Source organism: Schistocerca nitens, chromosome 2, assembly GCF_023898315.1.
Source record: "Schistocerca nitens isolate TAMUIC-IGC-003100 chromosome 2, iqSchNite1.1, whole genome shotgun sequence".
NCBI lineage: Eukaryota > Metazoa > Arthropoda > Insecta > Orthoptera > Acrididae > Schistocerca > Schistocerca nitens.
Genome location: NC_064615.1, coordinates 422,410,210 through 422,428,897, shown reverse-complemented (window position 1 = coordinate 422,428,897; position 18,688 = coordinate 422,410,210). Strand labels below are relative to the sequence as shown.

The window sequence follows — 18,688 nt, the reverse complement described above, 5'->3', positions numbered from 1 at the left end:
TATGCACAGTTAACCCTGGCACCACTTAGCTCGGATTTGTCACATGGATGTCTAAGGGGGGACAAAAATTTCCCTCACGTGTTTTTCACTTCTTAACGTTTTTTGTCTGTTTTGATTGTTTAATGAAGTAAGAATTTCTTTACTAGGTCCTGGGTACTTACTTTGTGATAGCGACAATCGAGACGAATCCAACAACGTGTAACAGTAAGGTCTTTGAAGGTCAACGACGGTCAAAAAGGTGGCATGAACGTCCATTTACAGAAGATGTTGGAAGTGATGACCATTGGTATCAATGCAGTGCTGCAATCTTCTTATAATGGACTGAGTGGTATTCCTTATCACATCGGCAGTCATCGGACCACATGACAATTCTCTCTCGTATATCGTGCAAATAGTAAATATTCACCGAATACGGCATATCGACCTAACGTGCCATTCACATGTAAACAACATTCGAAGGTCTTGCAGTACAACACTAATAGGAATGGTAGGACTAGTATCGTCGAATCAAGGGAATGTGAATGATGTATTCCTTCGAAGAACAAGTCGATATGCTTCTCATTGACGGAATATGCCAACAAAATTCAGTGAGAGTAGAGTCTTATACGCTGAAACATATCCTCAACGTACTGACCCGACACGTCGTACGTTTAAATATGTGTATGATAAAATGAGAACAATTGACCCTTAAACGCATCGGAAACATATCCGGCAAATGAAAGATACTAATCAGGAAACGGATATTGGTGCTCTTACCCTGTGATCCGAGATCCTTGTGTTAGTTCGCATCAAATCGCAAAGGAATCTGGCATGGGCCTGAGTAGTGTTGTTCGTCTCCTGCATCGCCATAAATATCATCCTTATCATATTAGTGTCCACAAAGAATTAACTGGTACGGGCTCGTACACGTCACATTGAATTCTGCCGATGGGCTCAACTTCAGATTCGGAGGGATGAAACATTTATTAACTGGATTTTATTTACTGACGGGGCTACATTCACGAACCATGAAAATGTTAATTTGCATTACATGCATTATTGGGCAACTGAAAATTCTTTTCAGCTGCGGCAAGTTGCACACCAAAATCCTTGGTCGGTGAATGTATGATGTTTGGAGTCTGGAAAGCAGAATTATAGGCCCCTGTTTCATCAAATGAAATCTTAATGGTCGGAAGTACAACACATTCATGCAAGAAATATTAGGTCTGTTATTGGAAAAAATACTTTTAGGAACAAGGAACAGAATGTAGTATCAACACGATGGGTGCCGGCACATTTTTCACTGATGGCTACAAATTAGTTGCAGAGACAATACCCAAATCGTTGGATTGGACACGGAGGAGATGTGTTGTGGCTGCTCGTTCGCCGGACTTGACGCCTCTGGATTTTTTCTTGTGGGGATCCGTAAAATACATTGTTTACAAAGATGTTACAACTACACCAGAAGATATGTGAGAGAGAATTGTCAGAGGAGGTGCTTCGACAAGTGCTGATGTGATAAGGAATACCTTTCAGTCCATGATAAGAAGATTGTAGCACTGCATTGATACCAACGGTCATCACTTTGAACACCTTCTGTAAATGGACGTTCATGCCACGTTTGTGACCTTCGTTGACCTTCAAATACTTTACTGTTACACATCATTGGATTTATCTCGTTAGCCGCTATCAGAAAATAAGTACCAAACTATAGCATCGCATCTAAAAAGCAAAGTTGACCTTCATATCTCTGAAGCGACCCCACCTAGCAACATAAAACCGACGTCATGTTATGGCCCCCGTTGTTCCATGTAACTTTTGTCCCACGAACTTTTCAACTCCTCTCAGACTTTCGGAGTTGTTCCTGGTAGCAATAGTTAGTGACCCACTATATATATATATATATATATATATATATATATATATATATATATATATATATATGTGTGTGTGTGTGTGTGTGTGTGTGTGTGTGTGTGTGTGTGTGTGTATTTACATGTACTTTACAAATACTTGATTTCACCGTACTGCTGTGATTTCACATTCACCGTTGTCTGTTCCTATTTGTAGTTTAATCTGTTGTATTGATTATATGTTTAAGACTTCTTACATAGGATAGGCATAATCGTCTGGCTACTGTGCAACGTTAGCGTTTGCGACTGCTGAATGTTTCGTTGTCATTTTTACTGAAAAGTTCCTACTCCCAGCACAGGTAAAATAGTTACAACCCTTTCTCTTGCTGTACCTGTGGCCTTCATCACTGATCTAACTTGAAGAAATGCCTAATAAGATTCAGACAGTGTTCAATGTTAAATTGATACTGAGCTGGAGCTCATTTCCATTTAGTCTTCATTATTGTCAGTTGATATCACATTCTGTGCACCAAGCTTCCCTATCTTTGAACTTAATCTTTGTTACACAGGTCTTATTATATGTTTCACAAGTGGAGATCAAGAACATAAATCGTGTAAAGATTCAATTCTTCGTGACCCATAGCGTTTAAATTATTGAGTTAAATAAGTAACTTCCGTTACACTATAAATTAAAGACACATATTTTGTATATAGCTCTGACCTTGTGAGGAAACGAGACTCTCAGTACTACGTTTGAATCAGCCAATTATTTTAATAATTGTTGTATACTTAGCGTATCATTGTTTGGAGAACTTAAAATGCTGTAGATTAACTGCAGCACGAAATTCATAGATAGTTCATGTTAATTAGATAGTTGCATGTTCATTAATTCATTTGAACGATTCTTTCACCGATATTATGTGCAACGAGTTAGTTTACAGAATGTGAGTACATGATTACTGTCGAACTTAATGAATACATTATTATTTTTAGTCTTACTATCGCAACTACATTTGTTAATTTTACTGTTTTTCCTATTGGCCACTAGTTCTTTCGTAGAAATTCTTCAGTTATATAGAACCATTGTCCGATAAAATTGTTTGATTGTTGCTGTCTCTCGTTGCTACAGTGTTGCTACATCCACTGCTGGCAACAGCTAGGATGTAGGCGACACACAAACATCGCAGGTCATTTCACACACTCTATTAACGCATAACGCCGAGCGGTGTTGGAAGCAGCTGCCGCTAGGTATTACAGAAGTGGGAGATTCTCTGTCCACAGCTGATTTTATGTGACCAATGGCTGAACTGTGACAGACGATGGGCTTTGTAGCCTTGTATTTGAACTCATGTCCTAACCTAACTACAAACTCATAATGTGCAACGTATGAGAGAAACCAGCGATCAACGATCTGTGGGAGAAAGGAAATAACGATCGCTTTGTTCAGGGCGCTTGAGGCTAACCTCTACGTCGAAACTCAAGAGAGAAGAATTTCATAATATTTTAGGTTGAACAGCCATCTTCCACAGTAAAATTTTAGTTTTAGCGGTGAAACTAAACTGCAATCTCTCATTCCCATGGGTTACCTGCAACCATCCTCACGCTGACCATACCAGAGGCTGCATAAATAAAAAATGAACATCCCTGGTTCGCACTTGGCAGCAGATTATAGGCGACAAGGACAGATTCCAAACGCAAAAAGAATGCTAGGCTGAAAAATAGGACTAAGTAAAAAAGTCTGTGACGATGAAAAGATGCAGCGAACTACTAAAAATAAATACAGTTACATTTAAACGAATTAGTTACATAAAATTCGTAATCAAAGTCTTTTGTTTAGAACCATAAAAACAAAAAATTTCGCTGCATTTTAAGAGATTCGAACTGTCGACCTTTTATATGTCAGCTATATAGGCTAACCACTACGCTATGCTATTACGCCCCAAAAGGTTGTTATATTTAGAATCTGGTGTCATAGCTGCAAAGACTGAGAGCCTTGAAAATTCAGTTTCATGCAACATCGTGCGAAAGTTATCTGATGTAGGCCAACCTTTGTGATAATAATAACTATGTAAATGACACTGACCATGTCTTAGCAGCAGGATCCAGTAGTGTTTGGTTAGTGCTGTGTACGAAGTGCATATTTTTTGCTAGCACCTTTGTGTGTGTGTGTGTGTGTGTGTGTGTGAGTGAGTGAGTGCGCGTATGGGTTTGTTTTTGTAGTGTCATTATTATGTACGATGAAATATCAAATAATAGGACCAGACACGGGATTTGGGACCCAAAAACATCAAGAAAGTAAGCCGGACAAGGAACTGAAAGTAAACTAATTGTTGTGGCAGTCTGGCTATGTTGAACGGTTCAGGTATTGAAGAAATCATCTGCATTGCGTGAAGTGTCAACTGTCATGTAATTTTGGTAGGCTTGCAGTTGTCCTGGAGAAGTGATTTTAAATTAGATTTAAAACTTTCTTCGCGTCCTGTCAGACTTTTACGTTATTGCAAAAACTATAAAAATTATTTTTTGCCATTTATTGAACTTCATTCTGAGCCACAATCGCTTTAATAATAGAAAACAAAGGTCATAAAGATGTGGACATGACTGTTCTTCTCAAACTATGATATTATTTGTGACATATTTCTTATAAATCAAGACGGTGCATTTCAAATGCCTAGCTCTTTAATGGGATACTGGCATGATGTCCATTGGTGATCACCACATTTTATTCTTCATGCTCACTTTTTTGTAAGCAATGCTTTCTTTCTGACTGATGAATTCCCCAGAAAATAATTCTGTAAGACATTATGACAGCAGGTTGATATGTTTGTTTCCAATATAATCAATTATACGAAGAACAAATGTAGCTCAACTTAATTGTTTGAGAACCACAATAATATGCTCCTTACAATTAAAGTTCTCATCAATTTGTATGCTCAAAAATGTTGGCATTCTACTCAGTTTACTCACTTGTGCTGATGTGCTACATCAGTTGTTGGTATGACTATCTGTTTTACTGTACTGAATGTAGTGTGTTTTTTCAAAATTTAGGGAGAGACCATTTTCCAAAAAAAAATATAATAATTCTTAGAAAAGTATCATTTACCAACTTCTTTGTTGCTTTCTCTCAAACTGGGTCTATTATGACACTAGTATCATCTGGAAAAAGTATTAATGTTGCTTGTTGAATATCAAGTGCAAGGTCATTCATATATATATATATATATATATATATATATATATATATATATATATATATATATATATATATATATATATATAAGGAACAAGAGTGGACCCAAAATTGAACCCCATAGGCCTCCCTTTGTGGTTTTTTTCCCTGCCACTAAAATTTTCTGCCTTCCCAAAATTGTCAGAATAATTCTGCAAAAACTGTGCGTTCCTTTTTCTAAGTATGATTATAAGGGAATAACAAGAGCTACACAAACAAACGCCTTGGGAAGACCACGAAAATACCAACTGACGATATATTATTGTTTAAGACATTTAATGCTTCATGAGTGAAAGTATAAATAGTATTTCAGCTGAGCAACCCATCTCGATTCCTAACACTGATATGCTAAGTGAAATGTTTCCTCTTAAAGCTATTACCACTCTTGAGTATATTATTTTCTTTTATATTGCGGAAAATGTTGTCAGTAAGGAAACTGAATGATAATTGTTCAGGTCTCTCTTGTCATGTTTCTTATGAATTGGTTTAACAACTGCCTAACTTAACTTGTCTGGAAAAATTTCCTAATTTCCTATGTCAGTGGTGCATTGCATATACCACTAAGGACATTGCTTGTTGATGTGGAAAAACTTTTCGGAATTCTGTTTGAAATTCCATCAACCCCATATTAGCTTTTGTTTCTTAGAGTTTTTATAATTGTATTAATTTCAGTGAAGAATGTCAATGCTCCTTATTGATGCCTAAAGATTTGACATTTTAATATATTCTCTTGCTTCTTCAATCGAAGCATTGAATATTATATTTGCTGTTGTCCATAGAAAGTGATTGTTAGTGGTACCTGAAACCTCTGAATTATCAGTCAGAACACTGTACTTCTGTTAAAATGTTATGGAATCTTGCACAATGTCTGGCAGTCCTGTCTCTTATTTGATAATGTTCAATATAGCTTTAATCTTATTATCTGCAGTACTTAGTTCTATCAGGACATTGTTACTTCTCGGCATTTTAATAGATATCCTTAAAATACTAGAGTGTTTTTTTTGTAGTCTGCAAGTAATGTTAGATCTTAATTTACTTTGGCCTCTATATAAATTTCCCTCTTATTCTTACATATTTTAATTCCTTTAGTTACCTAAGGCTTATTTATTTTTAAATGGGTCTTGTGGATAATTTTTTTAGGAAAACAACTTCAAAATATTTACACCAATATACTTTACAACACAATAATGGAATTGGGTTGGACATTAGTGCCTCATTCTAAATACACCTCATGCAATACGAACGCTGGTACCTACCACTTAAAATACTGTATCCTGTTCTCTTTCATAAACTTCATTGTTTGTATGATTCTGCCTCAGGATTATAAGGTGCAATACTGTTTATTTCTATTAACTGAGTACAATAATCATATTATGATAGGACATGCAAAAATGAACATGACTTCTAAATGCAGCTTTCCATTTTTTTAAGGCATAGGTATGAATAAAAACAACTTATAACAATGCAAACTCGTTGACTTTTGTGCTTCAAGGCAGTTCATATCAGTGAGTCAAATCTACAATGAAAATAAATCTTCAAAAAAAACCCATCAAAATACGGCAATGTTCTCATTTGCATTTAACACTTGGACATTTTTTACTTTGAATGAAAATATAATTTTTTTTAATGTAAATTAAATGTTACAGTATAATGTTTGCTCTACTATATTGTATTATGTATTTGTAACAACTTTGAGTGTAATAACGCAGAAAAATTGTAATTTGCCTACTGTAACCTAAATATTGCTAACAGTGTTTCACCAAAAATTCTGATTTCATTGTTGCTTCACAGTTATTTAAAATATTTCAAATCAGCATAACAAAATTCAATGACAAATATTGGCAGTGCTTATTACTTGAAATATTCTTAGAGGTAAATGTTATATTTAAACATGTAAATCAGGAACGTCTTCCAAACAATCAAAAGCGATTTGACCTATGTGTGTGTTGAACAACATAAGCATATCGCCGGTGATGAATGCGTACTAAGTTAAGTCCTCTTGATTGTCCCACGCTTTTCCAAAAATAATTTATGGTAAACCACCAACATCTTCCTTCTTCTCATCACCTCTGACTGGAAGGCTGAGAAGTGCTTCAACTCATGGTTAAGAAAAGAGATGTGTAATGGTCCATCTGCATTTCTAAGGAGCCTTCATTCACTGATTGCTAGACCTCATTATAATCCTCTTTCCTTACAAGTGTCAGGCTTTATCATAAACATTTCTATAACTACCAACAATTATAGTCAATTTTTAAGTAGCTGTGTCTTCATAATAATAGTTATTAATAATTAATACTTGGACGAGGGAGCACAGGAGCTCGAACTGATACTAACAGCTGCTATGCTCGGGACTGTCTGACCGCGATTGGAAGGGAAATCAGGTGACTGATTCAACTTCTCTTATTGGCCATAATGGGCTAGTCTCCTTTGCACGAAATGTGTAGGGGAGAGAGTTTTGTGTTTGCTCTGTACCATGCATTTTCACATATGTGTATTTTGCAACATAAGCAGCTTCACTTAAATTGCTTATCCTATATGTATTATTCCATAATCTATGTGATTTGTTTTAAACTGTGGACTTGATCGCCTTTGCATGCCAGCTCCTCAGATAGTCCATTAGCAATTGGGTATACTTTAATCGTTTCAGCCTGAGCACAGTCAATAAAAATGTTATCAATCAATGTCCTACTATTTTACTGCACACGAGCTGGAAAACTGAATATTGGAATTAAACTGAAACATCCAGATAGTAATTTTAGTTCATTTTCTGGTCCATATCCTTCAAAATATCTACACTGAAATCTTCACAAAGTACTAACTGTTTCTTCTTGCCCCACAGGTAGCTCAAAAATGCAATGAGATAATAGATAGCTCATAAATAGCTGAAAATTTCTTGGACGGGATCTGTAGGCTGTTACAGTTATCATAGAAGTATTCTGCAGTAGCAGCTCACAAGAACGTACTTCCAGGTTCTGATCAACACAAAAACTATCCGTTTCCGTATATTTGACTATGTATCATATTTTAACATGTGTTTTGCAACTCCTCATTATTCCATGTAAACCCTACAAGAAGCAGTGCAAGTCTATAACGCTTGATAATTAACTTCTCTGTACCTGTCGTCACATGGTGTGCAGAGTGGTACAGAATATTTGTAACTTCAGAATATTTTATTTCTTCCAGGTATACAGTAAGCTCATCTTTTTTTTCAACCCTCTAATGTCTTAATGACAAAAATTAATTTTATTTTTCTGGGTACAGAGGTATTGAGGTCTTGTACTGTCAAATTTCTTTCAGTGTTTTGTGTCTGTAACCTGTCTCTAACCCTAAAAACGTACCCATATTCGACTGTCATCTGATTGTGCCTGGTAGCAATATTACAAATACCTTGGTCATAATACAAAGTTTTGTTATATTTGTTATTGTCGTTGGTAACCTTCATCGAGCCTTAAATCGTTTGGGTTCTGTTTGTGATTGAGAGTATACCGCACTGACCTCCTTTATTGAGCAGATGATCCAATCTTTAGAAAAAATTGTTAGATTAAGATAAACTCAGTTTGGAGAAGTAACTTTTTTGTTAAGAGCTGGATTGTTTTTCTCTCGTCCGCTAGTCTAGTTGTCGCTGTTAGTGCTTATCGTTGAAAGGCGTGCGTTTGCCAGAACGATGTTAAAGCCAGAGTTCGCTGTTGAAGGAGTAACGGTGAATTTATATAGTATCTGGACGTCATTTTGTGGTTGTACACCGAGGCAAGAACTGTGTCCGCTCCTCAGATACGCATTTTCAGAGCTCAGGATTACAAACTGGAACGAGACTATTTCCGATTATTTCCGTGATATTTAATTTTCTTTTCTGTTCTCATTTGGCTGGATGGCGGCCGCTGATAGAAAAACCTTCTGACGAGTTACCTACCATTACTGATTCCACTTTATGGCGACCATACTATCAGCTTAACAGCAACAGTTGTGGCAATAAATGCTTATTGAATGTGAAAGGGCACTAAATACTGAACTCTGTGTTGATTGTTAAGGACAATTTCAGACTGTGGAAGTTCGCAGGGAGGAGGACTTATCAGTCCATTTTCGTAAGAGAGGTCATAATCTAGGAACTTTTTTCCTGAAATTTCGCCGGTTTTAAGACCAGTAGTATTGATTTGCTCAATTGCGATGCAGCAATCGTTTCAGCGCAATTACGCTACGCCGTTTGTTCGCTTGTTTATTGTTCGCCGTGCAACATGCATCATAAGATAAACTAGTTGTTTAACTTCATTATCCACTTGCTTCTTTACTGAGTAACTAAAGTCTTCATTGAGTGTGAACTTCCAGGTACAAGTAAATTTAGTATCATTGAAATGCTGTTCATTATCTTAAAATGGTTTGTGTAATTGCCCTTGATCTGCACAACGACTTTGACTAACTCATCAATTGTTTAACTCTAGCAACACAAAGGGGGAGGTGAGGGGGCGAAATTGATAGCAGTATTTGTTTTATTTGTGTAATATATCTATTTGCTGGAGTGAAGTAGCAACGATTTAGGTAGTTGTAGAAAAAATTTCTAGAGTATGTCCTGTCAAGGTTTTATGATTTTTGTGAATTATTTAAATCTGCATATTATGTTTAATTTAAGTGCAGCCAGCTATTGCCTCCCCTTACGCATCGGTCAGACAACTTTTCTGTTTAAAATATTTTTCAATGTGCGAGAAAGAAATGCAGTCTCTGACTGTTGGTACCGCTGTATTGTCGCCATTATTGTTTTGAAATAAATCTCCTTTGTTGTTCGCGCAGTTGTACATTACTCGCAGGTCTATTGAAATGTCAGTATCAGAGGTTTCTCACAGAGGAAGAGGTGTCAGGCATAACAAATGAAGCAAGTGAAGGTGATGAAAGTGATCTAGAAGAATATGACACCGTTGTGACATGTGATAGCGACACAGCAATTGAAAATTGGTCAAGTTCACGGAGTTCATCCCCTGATGAACAGTATGCAGCTGCTTCCAGCATAATTATAAGAGCAAAAATCGGTAGGGATTATATTACTTCGTCTCCAAGGCAAGTACGCAGTTCAGTACAAAACATAGTGAAATTTTGTGAAGATTTGACTCATGAAGGCTTGACCTCTAGTGTGTCAGAATCTTTCAAAAACTATGTAACTCCTGAAATAATTAAGATTATCGTGGACTATACAGACCAAGAAGCTCGTAATAAGAACTTAAAACTTACAACGACAGAAGAAATGTACGTCTTCATTGATAATTTGATACTCATCGAAACGAATAATGACACTAGACTGTCTCTTGAGGACTTACGGGGGAAAATACTTGGAAAGAATATCTACACAGCTAAAATGAGTCGTATTCCATGTGGAGAACTTTTGTCCCTGATTAGATTTGATTACAAAGAAACAACAACGGAAAGACGAAAGCAGGATAAGTTTTGCCCCCTCCGTGAGGTTTTCGACAAAACCGGCGAAATGTTAGTGAAATACTACATACCAACTGCAGATCTAACGATCGATGAAATGCTCTCTCTATTTCGATGAAGATGTCCCTTTAAGGTCTTTATGAGAAACAAGCTTAGGAAGTATGGCATACTGATTAGGATGTTATCAGAGGCACACACACGGTATGTTCTAAAAATGGAGATCTATACAGAGAAGGGTGAACGATTTGTCGAGGAACGGAGTGCAACGGCAGTTATTAGACGCCTAGTGAATCCACTGGCAGGAACTGGAAGAAACATAACAACAGATCGTTATTGTACATCCATAGACCTAGCTGAGGAGCTTTACAATTAAGACAAGTCAACTTTGGTGGGAACATTGAAGAGTAACAGAAAACACATACCTGAACAGCTAAAGAAGACGCAGGGTCGAGAGCTATATTCCTATAAGTTCTTATTTAGAGATTCGAAAACAGGCAACACACCAGTTACCTTGGTTTGATACATCTCCAAACTGAAGCCTACTAAGAATCTCCTACATCTTTCCGCACAACACAATGAAAACAAGGTGGAAGAGTCGACAGAGAAGAAAAAGACAAATATTATTCTCTACTACAATAAAACCAAAGAGGGCATACACAGCAATGATCAAATGACGCGACATCATTCAATAAAAAGAGGGACGAGAAGGTGGCCATTATCTCTCTTTTTGACCTTGATAGATATTGCCTGTCTCTATGCTGGAACAATTTTCATGATTAACAACCCAAACTGGAATAAGAAGAAGCATAATGTAAGAAGGCTGTATCTGCTAGAATTAGGTCAACAGCTCGTTAGGCAAGTTGTGGAAGAGAAAGAGCAAAGAATATAATGGGTATAGAAAAGCCTATCATCTCTGCAATGGAAAGTGTTCTAGGGAAAACGCTGCCCAGCATTACTACAACTGTTCGATCTGTTGAATTTTATTCAAGAAGAAGATGTCACATTGTTTGAAGAGTAAAAATTGTAAAAAGGAAAAGGACAAGATGACAAAAGTGTTTATAGTTTGTTGTACGTGTTCCAACTACGTGTGTTCCACTCATTCTGCAAAAACAGTCATATGTAAAGGCTGTGAAATTGAAAGTAAAAGTGAGTGGGAAGGAAAAACTCAAGTGTAATTTCTAACTTTGACGTTCTGTTTTCTTATTTGTGTTTTTCTATTGTACGTTTTTTTATGATTTCTTAATATAAGTCTGATATATATCAAAGAGTTAGTTCCATGATAAAAATATAAAAAAATAATTCTCATATTCATTACTTTATTTATTGTATTTGTATAAGTTATAATGACCTCCATATCTCTGACGCGACCCCGCCTAGCAACAAAAAACCAACGTCATATTATGGGCCCCGTTTTCCGATGCAACATTTATCCCACAAACGTTTCAGCTACTATCATACTTTCGGAGTTATTCTTGGTGGCAATAATTGGTGACTCACCTTGTATATATATATATATATATATATATATATATATATATATATATATATATATATATATATATATATATATATATAAATTTCCTATTTCCTTACACTAACCCAGACATCCAAAATGAAGCGATCAGGGGACTTCAGTTTAAAATCCTATGTAGATAAGTAACATTCAATAAAATATCTTTTATTCACTTATTAAGCTTAAAAATTTTACACAGTCATGGCCTTAAGATTATAGTACGTGAAACAAATCTGAACTCGTTGTGCCAGTCTATTATAGAGAAACACTGATCGTAACAATCAAATAGACTGACGAAATGACAAAAGAATAGGTTTTCTTGGTATATAATTACAAATTAAAATTTTTCGAGTTTTTTACTTATCTTGCAATGTGAAACCCTGATTTTTGCCAAAAGTAGTATGTAGTATGAGACATAAATTTCATAAGCCAATCTGTTTAAGAGAAAAAGAGGTATTGACTGATGGGCAGACTAAGAGACAGATGAAAAATGCCAAAAATATTTTTTCATGTTATGTAATTGCAGATTTAAAATTTTAGGATTTTTTTCCTTTACTTGGGCTGTTGAAACCTTGTTTGTTTGTCTACAGGAAGTACGCTATGAATTTTGATAAGTGAGTTTTCAAGCATCGAAGTATGTGACAAAAACATCTTTTGATGAAGTTGAGCTAGCAGGTTAAAATTTTAGCACTGTCATAGACCTTAATGGAGTATGTTACATAAATATGAACTTCATACATCTAGCCGTTCTTGAGAAAAGGCGTTCTTAACAGTCCGACAAACAGAGAGACAAACAAGCAGGCGGAAAAAAAAGATCCTACTATAGTTCTGTTTTACAGACTGAGGCAAGGAATCCTAAAAACGATTTTAGTACATTGAAAGCGAATTCGGTGTTAGCCGAACTGATTCAGTGCATGACAAGGGAAAGAAAGTTGGAGGCATTCTTTTCTCGAACACCAGACAGTACGTGAATGTCGTAGATTAATGTGGAAAATCTTCCCATACATCTCATACATGTCTTGGGGCTAGAGCTTGTAACACTAACACAACTGGTAAGTCGTCCATCTTGCTGATACGTTATGTTCGGCATGGGACCTTCATTCAGCAGCCAAAAATCTCTGTCATCATCAGCAATCATCATCAGCAAAATAAACAGTACGTTATCTCTACAAAGACTCATCACCGACAATATCTCAACAGCGTTACAGCTGAGAGATGACATATGTTTCAGAAGAAAGAGAATTCCCTTCAATTGAGAAGCTCAACCATCTTATTAATTTTTCTCATGCAGTAACACAGTGCTTTAGTATCTTTCGTACTAGGCCAAAAGAAAGTGGACCAACAGTCCAGCTAATTCGGTAAACGTAAATTGTGGCTATTTATGTCTCCGGTGCAACAAAAAGATCGGCGACTCTCAATTAGTAAATTTTTTTTTATCGTTGTATAGAGAAGCATTGTTTCCTAGCCACCAACCTGTGCTCTTAAAAGCACGATGAATTTACGACTGATTTATTTTTTAATATGGTGATTTCTGCATTGGAATGAAGCGTAAATACCTCCAGCTATTCAATACGGGTCAATGAAGACGTGTTCCAGTAATTCAGTATTGTTAAGGGAATAAACGCAAGAGAAATGAGTTCAGTACTGAAATGAATGCCAACAAGAAGTCCTTCATGAAACGTAACACTATAAAAGACTAATTTTGTAAAATGATTTGATGAGACTAGACCATTCCGGCGATACAACAAAGAGCAAAATTGTACCCAATACGAGTGATATTTTTAAAATAACGGGTTAAAGCGATAACTGATGACTTAGTTTTCATGACAAGAGAGGAAGTTCATTAACATGCATCTAGGTATGCTGGCAATCAGAAATTTCACTCTTGCTCAATGAAAACCCAAATACATGTATGAACGTTCCAATTTCAGTGAAAAAGCGACCCTGGCGTGCAGACGTGTGTATTTAAGCGACAATCTCGTTAAGGGTAATGGTGGACAAGCAGTCACGGTGACGCTAGAGCGGTACCTGTCGCGGCGCGAAAACTTACTCGTAAATGTGCTTGGCAGACACATTCTCAAGTTGTAAACAATTTCTTTGAAGTATACTTGAAGTCTAGCGTCGACTTAACAAAACCATTTACATGCACAAATTGAAAAAGGTCACTCGACAGGAACTATCTGATACAACAAGTGGACACTTGGATAGGAACATCGTTTTACAGTGCGTTCTGAGGAACATCCGCGAAGAAGACGGATAGGGAGTTGAACTTCCGCCTATGGGGGAATATTGATTTTTCTCAAACACGTTAAGCCATTATTGAACACTGGGAGTTACATGAAAATTTAAAATAATTCAAATACTGCTGTACAAGGAGCTTAACTTTCTATCCAAATTCAGAAAGGAAATCGATGAGTTTCAAACAACGTTTTATATGTCTTGTACAATATTTTAGCCTTGCCGAAGTAACGAAAAAAATCACTTCGATAGCCCTGAGATAAACTAATAGAGGTGAACCGTGCTGCGAAAACGACGTCTCGAGCCACGCGACTTAAATACTTTCTTTATGTGAGCCTCCTACCCCAGACTCAGGTGGGTTACCGCTATATTTTCGTTGCGATGGAAGACTTCTTCCGGTTTGTATGATTCACCGTGATTTGGGAGGTGGAGGGGGGGGGAGGAGGGGAGGGCGAGCGACCGGCCAGCATTAGACATCGTAATAAAATTATCTATCTTGAAACGTCCCCTTAGAAAAATTATACATGACTGTGCTTCTACTGACACACAATATTTCTTAGCGCAACGCAATCTGACTTTCAATAATCCCTACAAAAGAATGGCCGTGACTAACATTAACCTATACCTTTCACAAATCACTTACCTCACAAAAATTTTCATTACTCGAACTACTGCAATACAGCGAGCGTCACCTTTGCCAGCTAAATAATAGATCAAACTATTGAAGGCACTAACTACTGATAGGCACAGTTAGCAAAAGAGAGATTTTGATAGAGAACAAACAATGTATTTACCTTAATATTGTTCAAAAGTCATAATATATATAGCAGTTCATGACATCCATTCTTACAAATGTACTGTTTCTGATGGACACACGTCCAGATCATCTACTCTCAAAAATCCGCCATCTCACTTCCCCACATCCACCACTGCTGGCGGCTCACCACCAACTGCGCAACGCTACGCGCAATTAACATCCAGCTGCCCAATACTACAATGGCAGACAACAATGCAAACCAGCCACAGACTGCACACAGCGCAGCCAGTGATTTTCATACAGAGCGCTACGTGGCGTTACCAATATAAAAACCTGAACAGCCTACTTACACACTCTTTGGTCCACCTGTCGCTCTCGTCGGCAATAACGCAATAACGCCCCAGCCTTCCTGTATTGGGAATTCAGTACATTTTGTTTTTGGCGTGGGATCCATCACGTAAGAATCCCTTCCCCCCCGCCATAACTGTCTTTCACCAACCCTGATGTTAAGTTTCTCGCTGTTATCATTTCTACTACTTCTCATTACTTTCCTCTTTCTTCGATTTACTTTACCACTCAGCATATTCCGCAGTTCTAGTTCTTCTTTACTTCCACTCAAGATACCAAAGTCATCAGCGAATCTTATCGCTGATATCCTTTCACCTTGAATATTAATTCCGATCTTGAATGTTTCTTTTATTTCAGTAACAGCTTTTTCGATGTATTTACTGAATAGTAAGGGAGAAAGGCTACATTCCTCTTTTCCATCCTTTTTAATCCGAGCACATCGTTCTTCGTCTCCCATTCTTATTAACCCATTTTGGGTCTTGTATATGTTGTATATTACCCGTCTTTCCCTAAAGATTAATCCTATTTTTCTGATAATTACGAACACCTTGCACCATGTTACATTGTTGAACGATTTTTTCAGGTCGACAGATCTTGTGAACCTGTCTTGATTTTTCTTCAGTATTCCTTCTATTAACAACAGTAACGTCAGAATTGCCTCTCTGGTGTCTTCACCTTTCTTATAGGCGAACTGATCATCTCTTAAAACATCTTCAGTTTTGTTTTCCATGCTTCTGTATACTATACTCGTCAGCATCTTCGTTGCATGAACTGTTAAGACAAGTCTTCCCCCCCCCCCTCCCCCCTAATAGAGGCCATCAATCTGCTCCTTTCACCAATCCGCTGTCCCCTCAGCATTTAACAGTTGAATTTTCATTGCAGTCTTAATGTTAACATCCTTGCTGATAATTTCGCCGAAGATTCTTATAACTTCCTAAATGCTGAGTCAGTCCTTCCAACAATTATTTCAGTTTCGATTTCATCACATTTTTCCTACAGCCATTTCGCCTTAAATACCCTGAACTTCCTGTGTATTTCATTTCTAAATGACTTACACTTTTGTATTCCTTCCGTAATCGCTCATTTTGCTTTCAACATCATCTCATTAATCACTTTAGTGTACCACAGTCACATTTAATTCTAATAAACACCATTACCCTGGTTTCATTTTGTGGATGTTCGTCTTATACCACCATTTGAAGACACTACCATTCCGTTAAACTGATCTTCCGGGTCCTTTGCCGTCTCTTACATAATTACAAAGTCATCAGCAGACCAGTAAGTTTTCATTTCTGCTTCTTAAACTGTAATTTGTTATCCAAATTTCTCATTAGCTTCCTTCACAGCTTGCTGAATGTATGACTGCATAACATCCGGTATATATCAGTAACACTTCTTAAATACTTCTTCACTTTAATGTCTAACTATTACACTTGCAGCCTTGATTCTGTACGTGTTGTAGAAAATCTTCGTTTCCTGTATTTAATCACTTCAACCTTCAGAATTTCAAACAGTGTGTTACAGCGTTTCTCTAAATATACAAATGCTATAAACATATGGCTCGGAGCACTATGGGACTTAACATCTGAGGTAATCAGTCCCCTAGAGCTTAGAACTACTTAAACGTAACTAACCTAAGGCCATCACACACATCCATGCCCGAGGCAGGATTCGAACCTGCGACCGTAGCAGTTGAAGCGCATAGAACCACTCAGCCACACTATAAACATAGGCTGGCCTTGTTTCAACCTAAGATAGATCTGAGAGTCAATATTGCATTCGTGTTCCTACAATGCTCTGCAGCGCAGACAGATCGTTCACAAGTTCGGATTTTACAGTGGCCAGGGCCTGTGTTCCTGGAATTTATTACATTCTTGATGAGATTTTAGGATATTTCGGCTGTCACATACATCTTGAATATAAGATGAGAAGTTCCATTTACTGAACTATGCTTCAGATGCTATTGCGTCTCGAGTCGTTCGTACACTCTTCACAGTACACACACGACCATAATGTGAGCCTTACTCACCTGCATATATCCCCCGAGGCAGTGAGTGCTGTTGAGGAGCACGCCCACCTTGAACTTCTTGAAGCGGATTCGCAGCACCCAGTCGCGCGGGGTGCCGCGGAATGATCGGAAACGGTACCAGCACGTCATCGGCCGGCCGACGTTCTCCGCCGTCACCTCGGGACTCGCCACGTCTTCGTAGATGTCCACCGTCTTGTTGCAGTGGTCGCGCCGCGCCTCCGCTGCAAGTACGGTTGCGTCAACTTCGCAGTGAATATGGTAACAACTACGTGTGCATATAGACAAAAAAGAATGAAAACATATGGTTTATACTGGAAAATAATGGTATTAAACGAACTAAAATATTCTTGGCTGCAAGTTGCACACAGGTACTATCCAGAAACTGGATAGACATCTTCGACTACATCTTTATTTACACTGAAGCGCCAGAAAAACTGGTATAGGCAGGCGTATTCAAATACAGACACATGTAAAGAGGCAGAATACGGCGCTGCGGTGGGCAGCGCTTACACGAGACAAAAAGTGTCTGGACAAATGTTAAATCAGTTACTGCTGCTACAATGGCACCTTATCAAGATTTAGGTGAGTTTGAATCTACTGCAAGAACAGGAATAACAACGGCTAAAGAGAATCGTTCAACATGACACAAGTGCAACCCTTCCGCAAACTGCTGCAGATTTCAATGCTGGGCCGTCAGCAAGTGTCAGCGGCAAACCAACCAACGAAACATCATTGATATGGGCTTCCGCGGCCAAAGACCTACTCATGTACCCTTAATGACAGCTCTGAGCAAACGCCGCTACGTTCGATCTTTAACGAGTAGCCGTCGGACCTTGCGTTGTCCGTGGTGAGAGATAACGCCTGAAACCTGGTGTTCTCGGCATACCCTTGACACTGTTGATCTTGGCATATTTAATTTACTAACGATTACCGAAAGAGAAAGTCCCATGCGTCTACCCACAACCACCATTTCGTGTTAAAAGTTCGTTAATTTTCGTCGTGTGGCTATAATCACGTCGGAAATCTATTAACATGAATCATTTGAGAATAAATGATAGCTTCACCAATGCACTGCCCTTTTATATCTTTTGTACGTGATACTACTGCTATCTGCATATATGAATATCGCTGTCCTATTACATCTGTCTTCTCATTGTATACTCTCTAGCACCATCAACAATATAAAAACAGCACTGCCCTCTGCAGTTCGTTAGTAACGAATCTACGTTACAAAGCTACGATTATGATCTAAAGAAGCTACATAATTTCGTTACAGTTGTTTACGTATCTACAGCTTCCATAATAAATTCGATACATGTTGCTTCAG

General features: G+C 37.6%; 1 protein-coding gene across 1 annotated transcript in view; it reads right to left on the bottom strand.

The window, feature by feature from the left end:
• Positions 1 to 18,688, bottom strand: part of LOC126235062 (cubilin-like) — a 451,076-nt gene that overhangs the window by 184,240 nt on the left and 248,148 nt on the right. The window contains exon 3 of the mRNA XM_049943797.1: positions 17,362 to 17,582. Coding sequence (XP_049799754.1) covers positions 17,362 to 17,582 — 221 coding nt within the window. The remainder of the gene's footprint in view (positions 1 to 17,361; positions 17,583 to 18,688) is intronic.